At 41.2% G+C, this 24,910-nt stretch overlaps 1 protein-coding gene across 2 annotated transcripts in view; it reads left to right on the top strand.

The window, feature by feature from the left end:
• The window catches only part of LAMA1 (laminin subunit alpha 1), a 128,445-nt gene that overhangs the window by 41,760 nt on the left and 61,775 nt on the right, over positions 1-24,910 (top strand). Inside the window, exons 5-19 of one of the 2 annotated variants that reach the window (XM_084887735.1) lie at positions 456-635; positions 1,481-1,570; positions 2,480-2,597; positions 3,575-3,753; positions 4,470-4,575; positions 7,383-7,543; positions 8,538-8,678; positions 10,133-10,306; positions 11,785-11,886; positions 12,864-13,075; positions 13,813-13,924; positions 16,702-16,812; positions 20,071-20,198; positions 21,535-21,621; positions 22,249-22,460. In XM_084887735.1, the coding sequence (XP_084743861.1) occupies positions 456-635; positions 1,481-1,570; positions 2,480-2,597; positions 3,575-3,753; positions 4,470-4,575; positions 7,383-7,543; positions 8,538-8,678; positions 10,133-10,306; positions 11,785-11,886; positions 12,864-13,075; positions 13,813-13,924; positions 16,702-16,812; positions 20,071-20,198; positions 21,535-21,621; positions 22,249-22,460 (2,113 nt within the window). Of the gene's footprint in view, positions 1-455; positions 636-1,480; positions 1,571-2,479; positions 2,598-3,574; positions 3,754-4,469; positions 4,576-7,382; positions 7,544-8,537; positions 8,679-10,132; positions 10,307-11,784; positions 11,887-12,863; positions 13,076-13,812; positions 13,925-16,662; positions 16,813-20,070; positions 20,199-21,534; positions 21,622-22,248; positions 22,461-24,910 lie in introns of both variants that reach the window. The other variant, XM_084887734.1, reaches the window with a different exon arrangement.

Genomic DNA, 24,910 nt, shown 5'->3' with positions numbered 1-24,910 from the left:
AAGCTGCAAAAGCTCTCCTAAGTGCTCTGCACAGCAGGAACCCTGCAGCAGTCCCTGCATTGCAGAGCAGAGATTCTTTAAGAGAATGGAGATTACAAAGCTTCCTGGTACTTTCTCTCACTCTCCCAGGTCTATGCATGGCATCTAGAATCTGTTTCAGAGAAGTCATAACCTCCTGATACAAGTTACCATACCCTCAGTACACTGGTAGAGGTGCCCCTGAAAAAAGATTTCCAGTAATCTCTGAGACCTGGACTAGATAACTTCAAATTAATTGAAGACGTATCGTGCTCATGATGTTCACAAGTAGTTAACAAATGCTAGATTTCTGCAAAAACCTAGTTGTTTGGTTTGATTTTAGATAGCATCTGTAAAGCGTTTGGCCTGAAATTAAATAGCCAGGACTATATTTTTGCATGAGTAAAACTGGTATTTGTTTACTTTGATGCCTTTAGATTCATACATCACTAATCAATGGGAGACCCAGCGCTGATGATCTTTCCCCCAAATTGTTGGAATTTACTTCTGCACGATACATCCGTCTTCGCTTACAACGCATTCGAACCCTCAATGCAGATCTGATGACCCTCAGCCACCGTGACCTGAGGGACCTCGATCCTATCGTTACAAGACGAGTAAGTCCATGGTAGAGCTCCTGACCATTGTGAAGTTTATCTTGTTTAAAAGAAATACACTCTTTTTGGTTGGCCTTTTCCTCCTAGGTTGGCCTTTTCCTTATTTTATCAAAGATCATTATATATGCATTGTTAAAATTCCACCATTAAACCAGGTGGTTTACACTTATTGATTTTTGTGTATTAAATTAACTGTGTTTATGGGATAAATCCTACTTCGTCATGAAAGTAGGATTATACTTTTTATATAGTGCTATATTTGATTTAACAGTATTTTATACTTTTTATATAGTGCTATATTTGATTTAACAGTATTTTTTTTAGGATTTTCAGTAGTGTGGGGTTTGTGTGTGTGTGTTTTTAAATATATTTTTATTGATTTCAGAGAGGAAGGGGGAGGATGAGAGAGATAGAAATATCAATGATGCGAATCATTGATCAGCTGCCTCCTGCATGCCCCCTACTGGGATTTGAGCTCTGCAACCCAGGCATGGGCCCTTGACCAGAATCTAACCCAAGACCCTTTAGTCTGCAGGTCGATGCTCTATCCACTGAGCCAAACCAGCTAGGGCAGTAGTGTGACTTTTGAATGACTGCTTTGGTTTAAGATTCAACCAAGTTGAGAAATTCTTTTAAACTTCTTTGGTTTCCATTGATAACTTAATGGACCATTATATGTTTTAATGCCCACAAAAATTCTTTGTGCTTGATATGTTTTAAAATATATATATCTAATTATCTTCAGATTATCAATAACAACTGGGATATTTGTTGGAGTACCACCTTTTACTTTTTAGTGCAATTAAATGAGGTTTTAATTTTTGTTTGTAACTTTTTCCCCTTAGTATTACTATTCAATAAAAGACATCTCTGTTGGAGGAATGTGTATTTGTTATGGTCATGCCAGTAGCTGCCCATGGGATGAAACTACAAAGGTGAGTTCCAGTATTTCATTTTGCTAAAACATCAAAATAGAAGTTGCAGCTATAATGTTTGCATTGTGCTTTTCTATTCAAGGCAAATGTTGAAGGTATAAAAGGATTTTCTGATATTTTAATTGGTTTCATTTTTTTGTGATTGTTGTTAGGTCACCATAAACTTTCAAATTTTTTCAACAATTTTATTTTGCTTTCTTTGGAAAATATATTTCTAATTAAATACTATTTTGTCATAAAATGTATAAAACATAGAATTTACCATTTTAATCAGTTAAAACTGTACCATTCAGTGACCTTATGATATTTGAAGCTCTTCTTTCTGAAAGAGGCAAGCAAAAAGCATGTGCAGTTATAAATTATGTTTATATTCTTTTAAAAGAAGGATTCCTCTCCTCCCATATTCTCCCTCTTCCATTTTTGTGGTGCTAAAATCAAGATAAAGTTGATCTATTTTAGCTAATTCTCAGTGAATAAGATGACATCTCTCTTCTCATTTTAAATTTGCATAAAGTTATTGTACTTCTGATTTCTTTTCCAATCTCTGTGTTAATTTAACTCTTAAATAGGATGATTCTCTTATCGATGCTGAAAATATGTAGATGAATCTCAAGAAACTTATTAATAGGGGAACTCAAATCCTTAAAATCAATGTCTCTTTTTTGAAAAACTTTTCTTAATTAACCCATATTTTAGTTTTGCTTTATTCCTCCTCACTTTCCCTTTGTAACCTATTCATGTATGTATATTTTGCTCTTACGTATAAAGTTGGCTTTGGTATAGTCATCTGTCATCCTCAATTCTAATGTCTTGCTATGTATTTGACTGTAAGACACTTCCTTTTAAAATAAATTTAAGAAAAATATACAGATAAGTTTTTAGGTACCATTTTGTATCCGTGTTGCCTAGAAACTACGGTGTCAATGTGAACATAACACCTGTGGGGAGAGCTGCAGCCGCTGCTGTCCTGGGTACCACCAGCAGCCCTGGAGGCCTGGGACCATTTCTTCTGGTAACATGTGTGAAGGTGAGTCCTCTGAGTATGCTAAAGTGTATGGTGACTTAACAATATTTGTAATGAATAAATGATTTCCTTTTAGGTAATTAAGTAGTTCCCAAATCGGCAGGTTACTTTAATAAAATTTAGACTATTTATTGAAACCTGAATTTATGTTTATGGATTTGTTATTTTATCTAAGATTCTCCTTCCCATAGATGAGTGTATCCTTTATTAATTTGGATTTAATTTTCAAATAGGCAATATAATCATAAGATTTCAACACCTAGCAATATATAAAAGTATATAGCAAAAGCATTACTTTCTAGCACCATTCTTTCCACTTTTTATTATTTCCTAGTATGTTATTCCTGAAAGTTTTATAAAACAAAATAAAGCATATATTGATATATTCTTGCCCCTCACACAGATTATACACAGAACCTGAGATACTATGAGTGCCATTCAATGCATTGCTTTTATACTTAAGAATAGATATTGAATGAAAATCTTTCCATTTTTGCAATATGAAATGCTAGGTATTTTTAATTTAATTTTTAAAATTTTATTTTATTATTTTATTTTTTTCCATCTGTTTTTAAAAACAGTGGCACTGAATTCCATTACATATGGATGCAACATAATTAAAACAGCTATCGTGGGTGTTTTGATCATTACCACTCTTTTGTTAACATAAGCCGTGATGCAGTGGTTACCCCTGTCTACGTCATTGAGAAATGTGCAAGGACTTCTGCAAGATATAATCCCAGGAGATAGGTTGATGGGTCAAATGACAGTGCACACTTATAATTATGGTAGCTATTTCCAATTGCCATGCATAAGATTGCCCATATCAATATTATCTATTCTATAATTTTCAGTTAATTTATAGTCATAAAAACTTACATAGGTTTTCCTTACATATTGTTATATAATAATATATTGCATATTAATTGTAATATAACAACATATTACATTTTAATTGAAATTCTAAAATACTTTTTTAGAATGTAATTGCCACAATAAAGCAAAAGACTGCTACTATGATGAAAGTATTGCAAATCAGAAGAAAAGTTTGAATACTGCTGGACAATACAAAGGAGGAGGGGTTTGCATAAATTGCCTGCAGAATACCATGGGAATCAATTGTGAAACCTGTATTGATGGATATTATAGACCCCACAAGGTAAGATTCCCCCCCCTACCCCCATAGCTGAGCTTCATTGTCTTCTTAAAGTGGAAAGGAGACTTCCCCAGGTGTCAACGTTAACCTTGAAGGCTCATTTTCTTTTGTAATATTCTTTTATATTATTATGCTAGCAGTGTTTTCCAGATATAGATTTCATACTCTATCAGTCTTGTTTATTTGCTAAGATTAGGATGTCTACTTACTGTTCTTCAACTTGAATCTGGGGACCGCTTGGCTGTGTAATCTCAGAGTTTTATAACATTGTCAATGCAAAGAGTCAGTCAGTAACTAAACAGCTCTATCTTGCCCATAGGAAGTGCCTAGCTGATCCTCAATTGAGTTGGAATGTAGTTGTCTCATGAATCACTGTGGTGGTCTGGTCATAGGTGACCAGATGCACATGTAAGTGATGCTTATTGGTGGCTCTGAGAGTCAGCAGGGGGTGGGGTAGGGCAGTGGGTTGTAGTGATGAAGGGAAAGGATGGCACTAAGCTAATGAATCTAGCTGCTGTCGCCATCAGAAAGCTGATTGGGCTTTCTAGCTTGAGTTTACCTTATCTTCCTGAGACCTGCACCTCTTGGATGCACAAATCATTGTGTTATTCACATCCTGGATAAAAAATCACATTAATGATGCTTTGTCATTGATATTATTGTTGATATTATTGCTATTATTTATAGTAAAATAATCCAGAACAACCCCTGCCTTTCAGGTGTCTCCATATGAGGACAACCCTTGCCAACCCTGTGACTGTGACCCTGTGGGGTCCCTCAGTTCTGTCTGTATTAAGGATGATTTCCAATCTGACTTACAGAGAGGTAAGTTCTGCTTGTAATCGATTTCTTTTTTCTTTCTTTCTTTCTTTCTTTTTTTTTTTTTTTTTTTTTTTTTGTGTGTGTGTGTGTGTAAGATTTATTCATAGTGAAACTGTAACCAGACAACAAAAGGGTTCAGGCTGCCTGTCACTACTTTAGCCAACTAAGCAGAGTCAGAGTTGAATTGTATATGAGCATTTATTCCAATAATGGTGGCATAATGGGAGAGCAGCAGGTCATCACAAAAATCTGCTCTGCACCCCACCATAAGCCAGCTGCTTATATTAGATAGAAGGACAAAGATTAAGTGGAGAAGTAGGAATTACAGGCATGGGAAAGTAGGCACAAGTCATGCGGGCTCAGGGGAGGGGAAAGTTGCAGTTGCAGGAGGGCGGGCGCCTCCGGGCACCCTGGGACCAGATTACTGGTGATTGGGGCAGGGGTTGTAAAGAGCAGGTGCCTCCTGGACTAAATTGTTTCGGCCATGAGGTTGTAAATCTTTCCATACTGATAGGCAGTTCTCGGGAAGGAGGATGGACTGCATTCCGATGTTAGCTCTCATGTCTCAGGGAGTACAGCTCTCTGTGAGGTTAGAATGTACTTCCTCTAATCAGAACAGAACCATCATGGTTAACACAGAGCATGATTAATATTTCTTATAATTATAATTAGTTTCCAATATTCTATTTCTGCCCCTTAAAGAACTATGACTGTTGTGTAGTAATTTGGTGATGTGATTTCCTATTGATTCTTTTGTTCACCAAACATTTATCAAGTACCTAATGTGGGTCAGGCAGTTTTCTAGGACCTAGGAACACATACTTGAACAAGATGATCAGGGTTCCTTCTCACAGGTGAACTCTATGCAAACACGTGCACTTGTAGTACAATGCCAGGCAGGGTTAAAGGTTAAGGGCCACAGGAATAAAGCATATTCAGGATCATGATTGAACTGATACAGAGTGTGGAGATGGCAATGCTGAGGTGATGAAATGCCACTTGAGAGGTTAATTGAGCATTTGATGAAAGAAGAAACAAGGCTTATTTAAAGTCATCTGTGGAACACAGTAAATAGCAATAATTTGATTTAGCTCTTGGAAGACACAGGAATGTTGCATACACCTCCTCTCACAAAGCAAGCAAATCCTCCAGTTAACTCTGTAAGGGTCAGTGTTGTTTTTGTTTCAAAAACGCTCCAATGGACATGTAAATACCTAAGTCTCCCAAATAGATTGCATCTGTTCAGAGACTTCTGTGACCCCATCAAAGTCTCGGTCACTGGCAGGTAAAGCGGATAATGACCTGGAGGAAAGGAAGTGCCAACTGTGGTGCCCGCTGCCAATGTGGAGGGTCCATTACACATTTGAATTGATTCTTAACTGCCCTGTTAATGAGAGTATGATGATGATGATGATGACATTTATCCTTGTTTGGGTCACTTAAAATCGATTTTAACTTTCAGCCATACAGATAGAAATCATTTAACCCATTTTACAGTCAGGGAAACACTCTCAGAGCAGTTAAGAAACTTGGCTGAGGATACAGAACCAGGAAGTTTCAAAGCTGGCATTAAAAGCAAAGACAGTGCTTATTGTCCCTGACCATCTATCTGCCTCTGTACTTAAGAAATAAACAAACAACCCCTGAACCCTCAAACTTTATGCTATGATATAATTCATTGCTATAATATAGAGTATACCTATTTCATATGTATAATGCTTTTTAGGATATTCATGGGTGCAAATATCACCACAGTCCAATATTGGTGCATTTTTACCACCCCGTAAAAAAAACCCTTACCCATTCCCCATTTCCCTCCCCTTCCTCCTGGCCCTGGGCAACCACTGACTTACTTTCTCTCTCTAAATTTGCTTATTCTGAACATTTCATATACATAGAACCATACAATATGTGTTTTTTTGTGACTGGCTTCTTTCACTTAGCATAATGTTTTCAAGGTTCATCCATGGCATAGTATAAATCAGCCCTCCCACCCCTGATCCTTTTTTTTGCTGAATGACGGATATTCTATTGTATGTATATTTCACATTTTGTATATCCATTCGTCAGTTGAATATTTAGGTTGTTTACTAGTAGACTTTCTGGCTGTTATGAATAATGCTGCTTCAAACATTGTACACCGTGTTTCAGTGGATGTATGTTTCTATTTTTCTTGGGTAAATGCATAGGAGTGGAATTGCTGGACCATATGGTAACTATATGCTTGACATTTAAAAAAATATCTTTTTATTGATTTTATAGAGGAAGGGAGAAGGAGAGAGATGGAAACATCAATGATGAGAGAGAATCATTGATTGGCTGCTTCCTGTACTTCCCTGTCCCTCACTAGGGATCAAGCCTGCAACCTAGGCATGTGTCTTGACTGGGAATCAAACCGTGACCTCCTGGTTCACGCTCAACCACTGACCCATTCTGTGGGGCCATGCTTAACATTTTTAGAAGTGTCCAATGGTTTTCCAAAGCTGCTGCACCATTTTACGTTCCCAGCAGCCTCCATGCTTTCATCTCTGTTTTTTTTCTTTAAACCAGGGGTTGACAAACTGTGTCCATGGAGCATATCTGACAGTGCCTGCTTTTGTAAATAAACTTTTATAGGAAGAGAGCTAGGCCCACCTGTGTATATATTATCTATAACTGCTTTCAAGCAAAAATGGCAGAGCTGAGTATAACAGATGCTGGCCAAAAAGCCTAAACTACTTACTTCCTGGCCTTTTACAGATACAGTTTGCTGACCCTGCTTTAAACATCTTTTCCCTTCCTGTTGGGTCACTGCCTCTCTTTTCTTCCAGGGACATGGCCAGGTCAATGTCCATGCAAGGAAGGTTACACAGGAGCAAAATGTGATCGCTGCCAGTTTGGCTACAAGGGTTACCCAGCCTGTGTCCGCTGTGACTGCAGTCTGGCTGGCAGTGTGAATGAGGACCCGTGCTCAGAGCCTTGTCTCTGCAAGGTACGTGGAGTTAAAGCTGCCCCTGAGTTTTCTTTGAGGTTTCTAGGAAAAGGAAAACATTCCTTTGGCTCAGAGGGCCAGCTCCTGAGCAAGGCGGCAAGGTGTAGGCAGAACTCCCACTCTCTTCACACCTTCCTGAGAAGTGCGATGGTATACTGGCCACAGGGTATGTCCTTGGTCTTACATGGGCACCTGGTTTCTTTTTTGGTGCCTCTGGGGAATGGCTGTATATTTTCCAGAGACATTGCTGTTACTTCCTCTGTGAAACCAAGCACTGCATTTCTGAGGCCTTGACTATCACTTCTTCAATGGCATTGTTTTTCAGTTTTATGTTTGGAGCAGAACCAGGAAAACATTAAATTTCTAAGAATGTTCATTAAAGGCAGGTGGCTAGGGAGGCATATTATTTGGCCATCTGATATCAATAACCATTTTCCCTATCATTCTAAGGACTTTCAATTATAATTTAGGTGCTTATTTCCAGGTAAGCTGAGTCTTAGGCACACACGACATATGACTGAAATAATCTTGAGCATTTGTAACTAAGACAAATAGTCACATTGCCAAATAACATCAAAATATTTGAAAGATCAGCAAAGCTAGAAGATTCGAAACAAAATAATACAGAAGTGCCACTTATCTACACGATATCCAAAAAATGTATACACACCTTAACAACTGATATCTCAATTTTGGAAATGAAATGTACTTTAATAAACACTGCCTTTGTAACTATTCAAAGTGCGTGTATACAGTTTTTGGGACATCTTGCTCTAAGAGTCTCAGCCTCATTCTTGACTACAAAATCAAATGACAGGTATTTCAAAATATCTGTTCTGGAAATATTGACATCAGGCTTCACATTACTCTAAGCATGTTTTTATTTACATTTTTTCTGAATCACCAAACACCTCTTTTTAATATTATGTTAATGTGATTTTTTATTCTGTCCACCTACTGGTTTCAAAAGCTAATCTTTCATTCTAATTTGCAGGAAAACGTTGAAGGGAAACATTGTGATCGCTGCAAGCCAGGATTTTATAACTTGAAGGAAAGGAACCCCCAGGGCTGCTCTGAGTGTTTCTGCTTTGGCGTTTCCGACGTCTGCGACAGTCTTTCCTGGCCCATCAGTCAGGTGCGGGCACCGTCTGGGAAGTGGGACTTAATAAATGTACTCCGCTGCCCTGCCCAAGTGGCTTAGTTGGTAGGAGCATCATCCCAAGCACCAAAAAAGATTGCGGTTCTATTCCCTGTCAGAGCACATACCTAGGTAGCGAGTTCCATCCCCAGACGGGGTGCATATGGGAGGAATCAATTGATGTCTCTCTCTCTCTGAAACAAATAAACATATATATATATAAATAATCAGGTGAAGATAAAAACAAAAACAAAACAAAAAAAAACACACGTGTCCTTCAAATGTTAACATACCTAGAAGTTGTGTTATAAAGCCACAGGGCTGATTTCTCCCTGTAATTCCTCTCTCCTTCATTTGGAATGACAATGGGTATCAATCCAAGACAGCCTACTACTAAAGTGTTGCTACAGTGTCTTCCTAGGTTATGTGTTTGTCCCCACATACATGTCTCTATTGAAAACAATAGGATATTAAGGCACTGTAGAATGCATTGTGTTTAAACTTGTTCCGTGGGAAAATGCATCCAGTTGTGGAATTGGATCTCACATCCTTCCCGTCCCCTGCCCACACTGGTCTCAGTCCAGGAAGCACAGAACATGGGGACCTGCAGAATTTTCCAGTTCAAAGAAGCTGGGGAGGGTGGGAATAGCAGCAGGTGGCACAGGGTTGATGAGGGTAGACAAATGATCCTACTTGTTTTTGGAATGAATTCTGGAGGGGTAAGTTCAAGGGGGAGTACCAGAGACTAGCAGGGAACAGTGTGATGGTGGGAGTTTAGGGAGGAGCTGCAGGGGAGGACTTAAAACCACCTCTACTCCCCATTCCCATCTCAGGAGACCTGTTCTCAGCATCGGGTGGGGGTGGGGATGGGGATGCTATTCACTGAATCTCCGGTCCCTCCTTCCCTTACCTCCCATCAGGATGGTGAGGAAAGGGGCAGTTGAGGGGAGGGAGGAGAAACTTTTAGCCATACCTGAGAATGGAAGTGAGTTCCTATGTGTGATCACTTGTCATCTCTATGTAGGTAACAAGTTGGGAGGATGGGATCTGAAGGCTATTTTTATTCGCTTTTCGGCATTTGGCTAAAAAGCAGGGGGCAGCAGCAAAGGAGAAGTCATGGTTAGCAAAGTCAATCTATTCAATGAATTTATTCAGTTTTTTGCTATTTTTTTATCTAAAATATATATATATGTGATCTTCACAAATTTGCTCACGTATTTGCTTGCACTTGATCTGGATTTGGGGTAAGTGTGGCCCCTACTCAGGTTTTTCTGGCTCTTTGGCAAGTGAAAGGGTCACAGGTCTTGAACTTCTATGGGCCCAGGTGTTAAACTGCATCCCTACTTAAGCTTTCCAGCTCTCTTCATTGTGGACATATTAGCTCTAGCCTGGGATAAATCTAAGGGGACTTCTACTTCAAATTCTAAAATTCTTGGATCCTTTTTTTAAAGGTGAAAGATATGTCCGGGTGGCAGATCACTGACTTGAACAGTCCGCATAAGATCCCATCTCAGCAGGATGCCTTGGGTGGGCGTCATCAGATCAGCATCAACAACTCCGCAGTCATACACCGGCTGACTTCCAAGTATTACTGGGCGGCCCCGCAGGCCTACCTCGGAAATAAGGTACTTTTGATGGTAGCGTCTTAGACAAAGATCTCAGAGCACATTAAGAAAGAACTTGCATTGGCATTTTAAGTCAAATTATTGGTCACTTGAGTGTTTGACAGAAAATTATACAGCGTTTACCTACACCTGACTCGCAGGGTTTTTTATCCTTGTTTGGCTTTTTGTTACATGATGAAATGGGAACTTGGTTCTTCCTGGCCCGTCATAGACAGTCTGTTGTGTGAAGTCTTGTCCCTTCTCCCGAGACAGACCTGCTGTCCTCTGGCTCCCTGGGTCCCTGGGTCACGTGGTCTCCGTGAAGTGCAGTCACATTCCCATTTGTTAGTCAGTTGTGTGCTTATTTTAGTTTGACGTATAGAAGACTCTTGGAAAGGCTGTGCATAGGGGCTATGGCTATGCCCCCTGGTTTCATGATCATGGTGATGATTGATCACATAAAGTTCAGGTTGCTCACGTTTAAGAGCAAGCAGAACCCTTTCCATTTTAAGAAAATACTAAAGGGGATTCTACAAAGTGGAAAGTCGGTCAACATGATGTAACTGTTTCCTTCAGTGACTTTGTCCCATTTCCCCCAGTTATAACACTGTTCTGCAGATTCTGATTAATCTGAAGATCTATTCCGTGGAATCTCTCTCAGTAACTATAGTGCTTTACTCCCCTTTCTCATGAGTTTGATGTGTTTTAATGTAATGCTATGTTAGGTCATGAGTTTGGTGTGTTTTAATGTAATGCTATGTTAGGTCATGTAGCTTGGGAAATTTCTAGTTAACTTGATGACTACATTTTTATTTTATAGATCATTTTATATATGTTTATATAGTGTCTATTTTTGGAAATGATTATTTTCCCATTAAATTATAACCATAGAAGATGTTTTCTTTTTATAGTATGAGTATATCATCAAAGGTCAGTAGTTTTATTTTTTATTTTTTGTGGGGGTGTTCTTGGTTTGTTCTTTGTCTCTTCAGATCATCTCTCCAATTTTATGGTATAAATATTAGATTCTGAACATTACATTGTTATACCATACCTGGCCAAAATAAAATCCTCTAGTTCTTTCTTTAGCCGAGCAAACAGGTTTCTTATTATTCTACAGACAGCACAACTAGGTAAAAATTTTGAGATTATAGTTGTGGATCAAACTCTCCATCCCCTAGAGTATTTAAGTGAGATAAATCTATTCTATGATTAGCAGACATTTATAGTATTTACCTTGGGACCTCTAAAAAAGAGTACATTTTTCTTTGATGCATTTAACAATGTCCTGCATTTTGGTAATGGCCATTAAACAAAACATTCGTGTGTGATGCTTTCTTTTCACTGCCTTTAATATGAGCTTCCTCACATATCATGGCCCCTCAACCTTAAAGCCTGGATGTTTCCAGATGGCTCCTAACAACCACTTCTCCTAACTGAGGGGCTACGGTCATGCACCTCCCCACGCCTTGGTGTTCACTCTCACCTAACCATTCCAGCTGACTGCATTCGGTGGCTTCCTGAAGTACACGGTGTCTTACGATATTCCAGTGGAGACAGTGGACAGTGCCCTCATGTCTCATGCCGATGTCATCATTAAGGTAATTGCTTTTGCATTGCTTACTACAGATCTGAAGAGCTTGGTGGGATGACAGTTGTATGACACAGAGTGGCTAAGCGAGGCCACAGTGGCAAGGAGCTCATGGCCACTTAGCAGTGATTGGCCTCTTCTGGCTACCAGGAGACTGAGTGTGAAAATTCTGTCATTGGGCCTGTTTCTGGAATTGCCTCAGGGCAGCACCTGTCACTCCTCCCTACAGCTGACCTCCTTATCACATTTTAAAGGAAGATGAGTTTTGCTCTGACATGGAACTACCTTTAAGGCCCCTTCCTCTCCTGCCACATTGCCCCCACATGAATGATATGGCAGCAGTGCCTGATGGGACAGGAGACACATTGTCATGTTTGTCCTCAATCCTCGCCCCTCCTGTCCCTTGTCCCTTTCTCCTCACCCTTCTTCTTCCCCATCACACAAAGCTCGGTTTGGTGCATAAGGTTCCCAGGGTGGTCAGAAACCATTTCGGGTTCTGGTCTGGAGTGTCTGCCTGCACCTCTCCGTTCCCTTTCGTGCCCTGTCCCTCCAGCCCCAACCTGCAGCACTTGGAAACTACGGCCAAACACACATTTTGTTAACAGCAATCTTTAGTTTTTAACAAGAAATTTAACAGCAATTTTATGAAAAGTAGGAAGTATATTTATTTACTTTTTCTACTTTTGTTCTTCAATTAAAGGGTAGGGGTATCAGATTGGTTGCTTTGAGGAAAACTGCGGGCAAATGCATGATTTTTTTCCCCTGCATCCTAGCAAAGAAACACAGATTTTAGATTTATTATTCAAATCCCTCTGAGAGGAATACAGTGAAACATCCCTGATAGTCCCAGATCAAGAGTTACAGACCCAGTACCCAAGGACCTATGCACGAATGAAAAGCCATGTTGCTGATTACAAAATTTGTTTTCATTTTTTTTTATCATGGCATGGAATTATAAATATATTTCCTCTTGTTTCAAAATGTTAGGGGAATGGACTCACTCTAAGCACCCAGGCTGAGGGCCTGTCCTTGCAGCCCTACGAAGAGTACCTCAACGTGGTCAGACTTGTGCCTGAGAACTTCCGAGACTTTAGTAACAAAAGGGAGATCGATCGAGATCAGCTGATGACTGTCCTGGCCAATGTGACCCATCTCTTGATCCGAGCCAACTATAATTCTGCGAAAACGGCTCTTTACAGGTGTGTATAGAAAAGGAGGGTACTTCACTCTTGTCTTGATCATTATATATTTTAAGCTTAATATATTTTACTCAAGTATTTTAAGGACACAGCTAGTAGAATCAGCAGTCTCTTAAGGTTATTTTTATTGCTATCATTTTAGTGAAGATGCCAGACTATTCGTCAGACAAATGTACCTATTAGGAGACAGACTTGACGTCAGGGTGAGAAACTTTCAGGGTGATTTTCTCAAAAATGCCTGATGAGATGACAGTTGTCTGGGCAACACTGCACCTGGTTTTTACCCCCCTGAGGAAAACAGTCTTAGGTTTTACAGTCTGTTTAAGCTAATGCATCTATCCTTAGTCGTTTTACTATTTTGAGAAGATCAATTTCTGGCAGTGCTAGGCTAAGCATAATCATTGGATGCAGCGAAAACAAATGCAGAATTACATATTTATTATTAAGGAAATTTATCTGTATTACAGATGAGACAATTGACTAGATTAATTTTTCTAAAGTGTTTCAATTCTGAATGGGTGACATAGACTGTCTTTAAGTAGCAGTGCATCTTTGTGCCCAATATCAAAGGCATTTTCAAGGAATTATGAAAGCTCCAGAAAGTGTATTTTGAAAATCTTCACTTAACAAAAAAAAGTCATATCACCATTTTGTTTGAATTTGTCTTTAAGAATCTGTCTTTGAGTTAGGTGTTGTTTGCAAATAAGTGGGATAATGACCCCTGTCTCTGTGTGTAGGTTGGATTCTATCTCTCTGGATACAGCTAGCCCTAACGTTATAGACCTGGCACTGGCCACCGAGGTGGAGCACTGTGAATGTCCCCAAGGCTATGCAGGCATCTCCTGCGAGGTAACGCTCCTATCCTGCCTTCTTCCTTTTCCTCTTTCTTACGGGAAACATGCATGGAAGGTGATGGAATGATGCAAATTTGAATTTTAACTTTAGAAACCCAGCGTTTCTAAACTTCAGACTTTGAGGGACTATAGGGATATAGAAAGCCATGTTGTTTGAAGAAATCTGGTTCCTCTGGAAGGACACTATCCTGAGCTCTTTTTCTGTTATCTCTTTTAATCCTGGCAACAAGCATTCAGGCAGGTACTTCTATGCTTTCTGTTCTGCAGATTAAGAAACTGAGGTAGATTAAGAAACTGAAGTGGTCAAATCAGAATTTGAATTTCATCCTTCTGTTAAATATCATATAATCCTGCCTGTAATTGTTTATGATTGGTTATGATTATGAACATTTGTCATTGGTTGTGATTTCTTGGCAATCATTTTTCTTAATGAAATGAGAACATTTAGCCCTTAATTGTGCTTATAAATCATTATTAATTATAAACTTTGCAGTTGATAAAGTTGGCCCAAATTTTCATGGTGTGAATATTTAACAAAATATTTTTATGTTAAATATTTTTCAGGGTTTAAAAAATTTTTTTTTAAATTCCCACCTGAGGACATGTTTTTTATTGATTTGAGAGAGAGAGTAAAGGAAAGGGGGAGGGGGAGGAGAGAGAAAGAAACATCGATTGGTTTTCTCCCATACATGCTCCACTGGAGATCAAATCTGCAACCCTAGTCATGTGACCTGACCAGGAATTGAACCCATGACCCTTCAGTGCATGGGACAGAGCTCCAACCAACGGAGCCACACTGGCTAGGAATCATGGTGTTTTTTTTAATTATTATTATTTTATTTTATTTATTTACTTTTTTTGTGTGTGTGTTTTAACCAATAAACTTTTTTTTAAAATATATTTTATTGATTTTGTAAAGAGAGAAAGGGAGAGAGATAGAGAGTTAGAAACATCGATGAGAGAGAGTCATCGATCAGCTGCCTCCTGCACACCCCCCACTGGTGATATGCCCGCAACCAAGGTACATGCCCTTGACCGGAATCGAACCCGGGACTCTTCAGTCCCCAAGCCGACGCTCTATCCATTGAGCCAAACCGGTCTCGGCTTAACCAATAAACTTTTATTTAGATATAAAACATTTACTTTTAGGCTCAGCAAATATTTATAGATTCTGGTCCCTAGGTGCATAATGCTTAATGGATAAAAAACTCTAACACCTCATAGCATGTGGCATATGGGAATAAGACATCTTAGAGACTGCAGGTAGGTAGAATCATGGAAGGAGAAATTGAGTCCAGCTACCCCGGGCGGGGGCAGCAATGAGCAACTGCTGCTGGAAACCGAGCCACTGGCCTTTGGAAGAAATTTGCTGATGCACATGGGACAGTGACTAAAGTAAGAACAAGAAGCTCAATACACATTTTCAAGTGTTTTTGTCAAGCAGAAGGACTTGTTACTTACTCAGAAGTTGACTGATTTAAAGAATCAGAATTGGACTTTTTGGTAGTCCAGGCACCTCACTGAGCTCCGGGCAGCTGTCTGCTCAGTGCCCACCGGCAGACAGGGGAGCATGGCTGTGAGAGGTGTCAGGAAACTTTCCCATGGTCAGTGTGAATGAATGCATTTATATATCACCTGTAGAATGAAAAAGACTCTTTAAGCATTCTTATAATAAAAAACAAATCTGTAGCCCTTCTACCGTGATCCCGCTGCGCATGTGCTAGCCTCCAAATGAATCCTCCCGCAGTCCACATTGTAAATGTACTTCCTGGCTGCTGTAGCCCTGGGCAGGTGGTGGACGCGGGTCCTGGAGGTATGCACACCTGGCTTTGAGTCATGCCACTGGCACAATGGGCACATTATCTAATGCCTCGTGTTTCAGATTGCATGTCTATAAAATAGAGGTGATATTTCTCAGAGTTGTCACAAGGACTAAGTGAATTTCTGTGTTTGGAGTGGTTCTCTGCTCCTCATGGCCAAAAAGAGGCATCCTTGAATGCCCTCATTGTCTACTCAGCACCCAGACCCAAAAGCACACCTGTATTGTTTGCTCAGGTAAACTGTTGTAGTTTGACTCAGACCTGCACTTGAACACTTTGGTAGCAACATGTAATGAATTTGAAGCAAAAGAGAAAAGAAATAAAGTTGAGCCGAAACTGGTTTGGCTCAGTGGATAGAGTATCGGCCTGCGGACTGAAAGGTCCCAGGTTGGATTCCGGTCAAGGGCATGTACCTTGGTTGCGGGCACATCCCCAGTAGAGGGTGTGCAGGAGGCAGCTGATCAATATTTTTCTCTCATCGATGTTTCTGGCTCTCTATCTCTCTCCCTTCCTCTCTGTGGAAAATAATTAAAAAAAATACATTTTTTAAAAAAAGAAATAAAGTTGAGGGGGAAAATTCTCCCGATTGAAATGCTGCTGAAGGGCTGTGTGTTGTGACATGATTTCTAACAATACTGGGTGGGGGCGGGGGAATACCACACAGCTGTATGCTGACTCAGTAAACTTTTGTCCATTTGTTTCTACTTTTAAAAAGAAAATAAGGATCTGGAGTACAGCGATGGTTGCACAATTTGGTACATTTACTAAAAGTCTTTGAATTGTACTCTTAAAATGGGTCCATTTTACAAAGGCACATGAATGATGCCTTGATCAAGATGTTTGGGGGAAATAAGAAAGAGGAAAAGAATTAAGTTCTCTCCGTGGAACACCGAGCAGCGTGTGTTTCTAGTAGATTGGGGCGATGGTTCAGCAGCCTGTCCTTCCTTTGCAGTCCTGCCTCCCTGGCTATTACCGTGTGGATGGAATACTCTTCGGAGGCATTTGTCAGCCCTGTGAATGCCACGGCCATGCAGCCGAGTGTGATATTCAAGGCGTCTGCTTGGTGAGTCTTACCGAAACCTTGAACTCCCCACTCCTACCCACCCCATAGTCATCTGCTGAGCAGAAGTGATTTTTTAAACATGTGATTCCTCCACAGGAGAACATTTCTCCCCTTGAAACCCCAAAGGAAATTTGCATATTTCAGTTCATGTCATAAAATATTTCCTGCTTGCCACATCTTTTTTGAAAAATATGTTACTTTGATGATAGTGAAAAAGGGGTATATGACTTCATTGTAAGTTTTTATTAGAATAATGAAAAGTAATTATTTCCTTTGCAAAGTTATAAAACCATAAGTAGCCATATAAAGGTAGAGAGCGTTGTCCACTGATTAAATAAAAAGGATCAGATGTTTCAATGCAAATGCGAGTATTTCTTAAAAAATTATATTACATAATATATCATGAGAAGGATAATAAAACTAATAATCAAACTCATTTGTATAGTATGTAATGCTTTAAGTTGTTAGCTTGGATCAGCTCTTTAAACAAATCTTTCATGCAATATGAGCTGAAATAGGATTTAGTAAATATGTAATTAATCTTGAGAATGAACTTTGGGGCAGATATAGGGCAAGGTTTGTTTTTTAACTTCAAATCAGGAATTCTTTTAGGCTCTTATGCCCGGAAGGCAGGCCACACTCCTGAGTTTTGATGGATTCACTCCTCATAGATGGAGCGAATTCATATGTTAACTAGCTGAATCCCATTCATCCTACAGGGATATGCTCACCCTCTTTCCAAAAGAGACTGATTGAGTCACAGGGCTAGGGAAAATGATCAGAACCCGCGAGATGATCCTGGCAAAATGCCAGGGATGTCTTTTTCTCTCCAGAGCCCTAATTGTTCTTTACTCTGTAAGCTCAGCATTCATTCTGTTCTTTGTTCATTTCTTTGTTCTCTAAGTAGAGTGTCTATAGAACTGCGTGAAATGATGGTTTGCACACAGGCTCAGGCCTCTGGGCTGTTTCCTCAGGCGCACAGCTTCCCACAGCTTGATGAGGTTGTTGCTTTGAAGCATCTCTCCCTTTGCCAGTGGGGTGTGCAAGGCCAGCCTTGCAGAGGGTTTTGGCAGCACTTGGGGTGATCAGCAGGGGTGGCCCTGCCACCCAGGGCTCCAGCTGCAGGTAGGCAGAAGAGTATTTGCACGTGCTTGCATTCGTATGTATTTACAAAAACGTACACTCGTGTTTAAGTGGAAATGCCAAACAGCAATGGCCCTTAAAGCTGGAATCACCATAAATGGTAATTTTTATAGTTTGAAATAAGTTATTAACTGCAGTAAATTTAACATGATTATTCTACTTTTTCTAATCAACCATCTATTTTTCAATATTGTCAACTGACACAATTATGGCCTTTACTAGAGGCCCAGTGCATCCATGCACCAGTGGGTCCCCTTGGCCTGGCCTGCAAGGATCAGGCTGAAACCGGCTCTCTTATATCCCCTGAGGGGTCCCTGATTGTGAGAGGGCGGTTCTTGGGTGATGCACCTCGGAATTGAGCTCCCACCCCTCTGGTTCTGGTCACTACAGCTCCTCAGCTTTTGCTTTGAGTGTCTGCCCCCTGGTGGTCAGTGCACTTCATAGCTGCCAGTCAAAGCATCTACCCCTGGCGGTCATTGTGTGCCATAGCTATCGGTTGGAAGGTTGAACGGTTGCTTAGGTAGATAGATAGATAGATAGATAGATAGATAGATAGATAGATAGATAGCATTTTTCACCTCCATTACAAGACCCCTTCTAAGGACTGGATATTTTATTTTATTTTCATGTCTCTTTAGTCTCCTTTAATCCTAAATATTTGCACAGCATTTCTACCTCTTTAATGGCATTGGCATCTTGAAGGATATAATAATTTTCCAAAAAAATAGAATGATGCTCCTTCAGGGTTCTTCTCTTATTTTCATGTGAATAGCTTCGGATTATACTTTTCCAGCCAGAATACTTTGTTAGAACACGGCATGTGGGAGCCCACCATGTCCACCCCCCTCACTGGTGGTGTTCATTCTGATCGCACAGGTTGGGTGCTGGTCCACTATATGTTTACTGCTCTTTTCTTTTGTAATGAATCAGCAGTTTGAGAGAGACACTATAATACCATGCAAGTATCCTATTCATCATCAAACTGCCCCTTAGATTTGGCAGTCATTGAGGATTTCTGCCCACCCAGCACCTACTACGATGTCTGTAAAAGGAGGGCTCTCCAGCTCCAGGAAGCATTCTTCCACAAGCAAAAACCCTCTCTCCTCCCCAGATGTTTAGTGGTTTACATATTTACTTTCTGTCTGAATTCATGAATTCCAAATTCTCCCAGATGTGGGCAGTGTGAGGATATCCAATAGTTTTTGATCGTGTGATGACTATTGTTCAGTGAATGTTATATTGTTGAGTTTTTAGATTCTGTTGCTTTTGTTTTAAAGAACTTGGAAATTTGTTTTAGTAGACAGGTGTGTTCCTCCGTGCCAGCATGATTGTTTCAAAGCTTTTAATAAAAACTTTGTGGGGCGGTTCTTGTAGAGGCTTTACTCTGTGGCAGACAGGGTTAGACTTTAAAGAACTAATTTTCCGCCTGGGGTCTTTCATGAGCACGCTGGGTGTTTACCAGGGTCTCCCACACAGACTGCTTAGAATTCTAATGTCATGAGCTCTCTCTGAGTTCTGAATTTTTCAGCATATGGGTCACCTGCCTTTCTTTGACCTCAAGAAGTGGTATTCTTTGCACAAGCAGCTTAGTATTCAGGAGCTATTTGAAGGGGTCTCCCAAATAGATTTCTGGAGCTCTTGCTCTAAAAAGCCCAAATTCCAGCAGGTTCATCCTTCCTAAACTCTGACCTCTGTCTCTAACTCAGCAAGACCCTCCTATCCCACCCCCATTCTGCTTGGCAAGTGTCTCTAGGCAGAAAAAAATGCGGTTGGAGGACTCATCCCAATGTCTTCGTTCTTTGGAAATCACAGACCTGCACCCTCTGTTGCCCAGCGCCTGAAAACAGTTGAGTCATAGATCTGTCCCAGTTTCCTAATTGTTTCCTGCCGAAAGACAACAGAGTTACACTGATGTGGCTGGAAATGAAAGCTCTTATGCTTCCATTTATGCCCATTAAAATTTTTATTAATCTATCAACAGGCAACCCCTCATATAACAAAGTTTTTAGCATTTTGTCTTTTTTTTTCTTCATTGTATTTCAAGTTGTTTTTGATGGATCTGAGAATCCTCTACAGAACCTAGAGTTGAGCTGTCTTTTCATGCATGTGTCCTAGGCGTGTGAACACAGCACCACTGGGGACCACTGTGAGCAGTGCCTGCCTGGCTTCTACGGGCGGCCTACCCAAGGGACTGCTGGGGACTGCCAGCCTTGTGCCTGCCCCCTCACCTCAGCCTCCAACAAGTAAGCTGGCACCTGACATGGTCAGAATTTCCATCCAGATGTGTGCTGATAGCTTCAGAGCAGCACTGTGTGAGCAAAAAGAGTGTTGATTTTGCCCAGTGGTCATTAATTATGATTTAAAATGGAGGAATGGGAAAAAAAAAAAGTTTGGTGTCTTAACTTATGCAAAGAAAGTTGTGTGATGGCAAGGACATTTGCATACTTTTTTTTCCTTTTGGTCTAAACTTGATCATCAATTCTTTCATAAAGTATATACTGTGTGCCTACTACTGGGCTCGGAGGTATAGGGGATACAGAGATGAATTAAACATGTTCGTGGGCTTTAAAAGGTTTTGATATAATGCTCAAAACATTCAGCTCATTGAGAATGAGTGGACTTCATTCAATTTACTAAAAATATTGATTGCACACCTACGATATACTGGGTATTGTGGTAGGTACTCTGAGTATCAAACTGTTAAGTGTGGCTGCCCGCCCCCAGATTCTACATTGTGGTCCTGTCCACAGAGGAGGAATATCCACTGTACAGTGGGAATTGTCCAGGAACAATTCTGAGGATGCTCTTGATCTGAGTCTTGAAGGGTGAGAAGGAACTTTAAGGCAGTAGAGAAGGGCATCCTGGACAGGAACTGAGTGTGGGCAGCGGCAACATCAGCAGATCCGTCTGAGGACTGAGGATTGCAGGTGGTCGGAGCACAGGCGCAAGGGCAGGTGGAAGAGACAGTCAGGTGCAAGGCCTTACACATCATGAGGGGCTGTACTTCCTGCAGGCCAGCGGTTTGAAAGCCCCTCTCCCTCACTGCTTTACCCTTTAGAACTTCCTCCACCCACATCCAGAAATTCCCCCATGGGGATTTTTATTTGAAACTCCAGTGTATAAAACAGATACAATCAGGGCTACTGGAATGACATTGTGAGGGACTCTTATCCATTCCTATATGCCCCTTCACAGGCCTCCCCAAGACTCAGGACTAGTTTGAAGGGACCTGGATCAGCAGAGGGGGCCTTGGGAAAATGTGATGACTGAAGTGTGTAAGCCAGCTCACTCTTGGCCTGTGTGGCCTGGGCTCTGAGGCAGGCAGACCCAGCCGGGGAACCCAGAGGAGAGGAACTCAGAGCAGGCCTCCTGGAGGAGGTGACAGCTGAGCATTGGGGTTCAACTAGGCAAATCCAGACAGAGAGGGGGAGAAGTGCACTCTGTGTTGAGGGATGAGCAGGTGTGAGGATCTGGTGCCCATAGGCTTGACTGTGAGGATTCAGAGTTTGTAAGGTCAGGAGTGGTAGAAATTCTGCACAATCCACTGGGAAATTGCTCTCCCTTCTAATGTTTCGACAGTTTCAGCCCCACGTGCCACCTGGATGACGGAGATGAAGTGGTGTGTGACCAGTGCGCCCCGGGCTACTCAGGGACTTGGTGCGAGAGGTACACTGCATCGCTGAACTGTTTCCAAAAGTTGCATTGAAAATTTATTTTAATAAAGTCTATGTGTTTATTGTTAAGTGTGTAGTTAAGTGTGGGTTTAGAGTTTTGGTATGTAATTGTCGTTTCATGTAATTATATAGGAAAGCCAGCATATCAACTAAAAATTAATGCTGGAACTTCCTGGGAATTGTTTGAGCTCCTTGAGCTAATCTGAGTTTTCATGAATAACAACGGGAGCACGGAGAAGTCAGTATTTACAGTTCACACATTTGAATATCCCATTACCCTGAGTAATTCCACGGGGGTGGTGGTTTGATTAATAGCTGTCTCCTGGAGCCTGAAGGCCCATGTTGTCTGTTCCCATCTGTCAGTCTCAGTGCAGAGTCTGGTTACAGTCCGTGGGAGAGGGTGACATCCCTGAGTGCCGGGGCCAGGCACACATTCCCTTGGATTTATGGCTCCAATAAATGTGTGAATGCCTGAACTTGGAGGTGCATTCCTTTCACAGTAAATCTTATGTAACAGGACTCCGTCTGATTGATTATCCATTCAGAAAACCCCTGGATGGTGGGGGAACGTCAAGAGAAATTGAATTTATTTGGATCCCTCCTTTGATGTTTTACGCAGATGCGCAGACGGTTACTATGGAAACCCAACAGTGCCTGGGGAATCCTGTGTTCCCTGCAACTGCAGCGGGAATGTCGACCCCTTGGAGGCCGGTCACTGTGACTCCGTCACTGGGGAATGTCTGCGGTGCATTGGGAACACGGATGGCGCCCACTGTGAGCGGTGTGCCGACGGCTTCTACGGAGATGCTGTGACTGCTAAAAATTGCCGAGGTGAGTGTATGGGCCGTGAAGTCAGTCCATGCCTCATGACCCTGTGAAGTCTCCATCCATTTTCTTACAGGTGTCACAGGGTGCTGAGGTAGCTTTATCTGAGTGGGTCCTGTGTTAATGCCGGGTATAGACCCCATACTTGAGCCGTCCTTACGGCCGTTTGATCAGTTACTCCACTTGAAGGTCAGATGGCCTGGACAAGATGCATGCTCCCAGCTGAGGAGAAAGTGGGACTTTACAAAGTGCTGGGCCCCACTCCCAGGGACTGAGATGAAGCAAGAGTGATGCTCAAAGCCTGTCACGTCTGTGAGGGAGGTGCTAAGGGGTTTCAGGAAGCAGATGGGATTTGCAGATGTGGCGTGGGAAACAGGGAGACTCTAGCCCTGGAAACTGGCATGTCTTAGCGGCCTGTGCCTGACCCAGCGATCCCACATTGTCCTGCAGGTTCCTGCTTAGGTCCTTGAAATTTTGGATCAGGCAGAATCACTCATTGAGGAAAAGTAGATTTTCCTGTGTCCCAAATGACAGAATTAAAGCCCAAAAGCCAAGGCAGCTCTCAGATTTTTATGGTTTTTGCACAGTTCTTGAAAGAGTGAAAGATCTAAAATGTCAATTATAAATTTTTTTTGGATAATTTTCCTATAAATTTGGAAGGCCTACTATGCTATTACAATGTAGAGACACAAGAGGGTGCTAGAGATACAGAAAAATATTTTTACAGGCACACATCCACAGAACAAGTTTTCTATAGCCCTGAGCCAGTCAACCTGATCTTCAGCAGTGTGGCCACCATGATAGCTTACCATCTGATTGTTTATCATACCAATCTAATCATATAGATACATATGATAACTTGTATTTTTATAAACCTTCAAAGTTTATGGAATGCTTTTACAGTTCTCATGTTGTTTCTTTTTATCTTGGCCATTTATTAAGTATCTATTACTTCCAGGCACTTTTTATTTCCTGAATTCCTAAGTACTACAATAGGAGCTGGAAATTTATGATCTGAGTCTTTTGGGGAGCTACACATGATGGTGTGGAGGAGACGCACCCATGGGGTACCCTTAGGTTTTGGAGTCTGACTAACAGGGTAGAGTCCAGGGTTTATTACTGACCAACTGTGTAGCCTCAGGCAAATTTATTAACCTCTCTGAGCCACTATTTCCTTATACATAAAATGGACATAATCATAGGTATATATTAAGATCTTTCTGAGAAGTCAAAGGGATAACAAAATTTAATTCTATAATTGACAACTACTTAAATTAGCATTATTTCTAACATGAACAATTTTTAATTTATAATTGGTATTATAATTGTTATAGAAGGATGTAGAAGTTGTGTGACCTATGGCAAGTTCTATATCTTTCTAAGGTTTAGATTTCATGCAGAAAATGATAATGCTTTCCTTCTATGTTTGTTACAAAGATTAAATGAAATATTGCCTGGATTCTGACAGGCGCAAACTGGCACATAGTGTGATAAACATGATTTGTTATCAGCATCATCCATGTTTTGTGATGATCATACTCGGAGTGAACTTTGAATTTTCCCCTGAGGAAGGGGAAGCGGTAGGTGAGACACAGAGCGGGAGGTAAAGAGGGGAAAAACAGGGAGAAACCAATGAGTGGGTGTGCAGAAACCTTGCTAAGAGAGGTCCCAGAGAGAGAGAGAGTGGTCAGAGGGTCCCAGCCCGAAGAAAGGTACGGCAAGGTGAAGACTGAGAATCTGCTCACTGAACTTGCACTTGGGAAGTCCCTGGAGGCTTTGGGGGAGTTGTTTTAGCAGGTAAGGTGCCAGGACAGAGCCTGCTAAGGAGAAGGGAGGGAGAGGATAGGGATCCGGGAGATGGGACCTTGGAGAGAAAGTTAAGGGTGTGTGTGTGGCGGGGGCGCGGGCATGTGTGTGTGTGTGTGTGTGTGTGTGTGTGTGTGTGCACGCGCGCGCATTTTCAGTGGGAGACCTTTGAGGATGGTTGGACACTGAGGAATGTTTAAAATTCAGGTTTTATTATTATTTAAATATGGCAAGGCCAGCAGATCCGAGACAACTAGCATTGAGGACACAATTTGTTACTCACAGATGCCAGCATGGGTTTGCCATGTGGGAAGCATCCCGGTTGGTCAGGAGGGGACACGTGGGCTAGAGCGTTTCTTGTGGTTTCCACAGGAGAAAAGGGCCAGGCAGGGTAGACAGGTTTAGAATTGGTTGGTTTCAATGATTTCAGCAAGTTTTGGGGCTTGGCCCTTAGCTATCTCAGACAGAGAGGCCTTTAGAGCCATAGTCAGTCAAGGAGGCAAATCCCACCTTCCTCTGACCTTCCGCCTTCAACTCCCAGTGTCTCCAGGGCTCTGCCTCCCACTGCAGTGTGCTGCCACATGGGTGTGCCTGCGCTTAAGATATTCGCAGTTTTTTTTCTTCACATCACTGTACCTTATGACTGAGGT

The sequence above is a fragment of the Pipistrellus hanaki genome (assembly GCF_964339955.1).
Source record: "Pipistrellus hanaki genome assembly, chromosome: 6".
Taxonomy (NCBI): Eukaryota; Metazoa; Chordata; class Mammalia; order Chiroptera; family Vespertilionidae; genus Pipistrellus; species Pipistrellus hanaki.
This window is presented reverse-complemented; position numbering and strand designations above follow the sequence as displayed.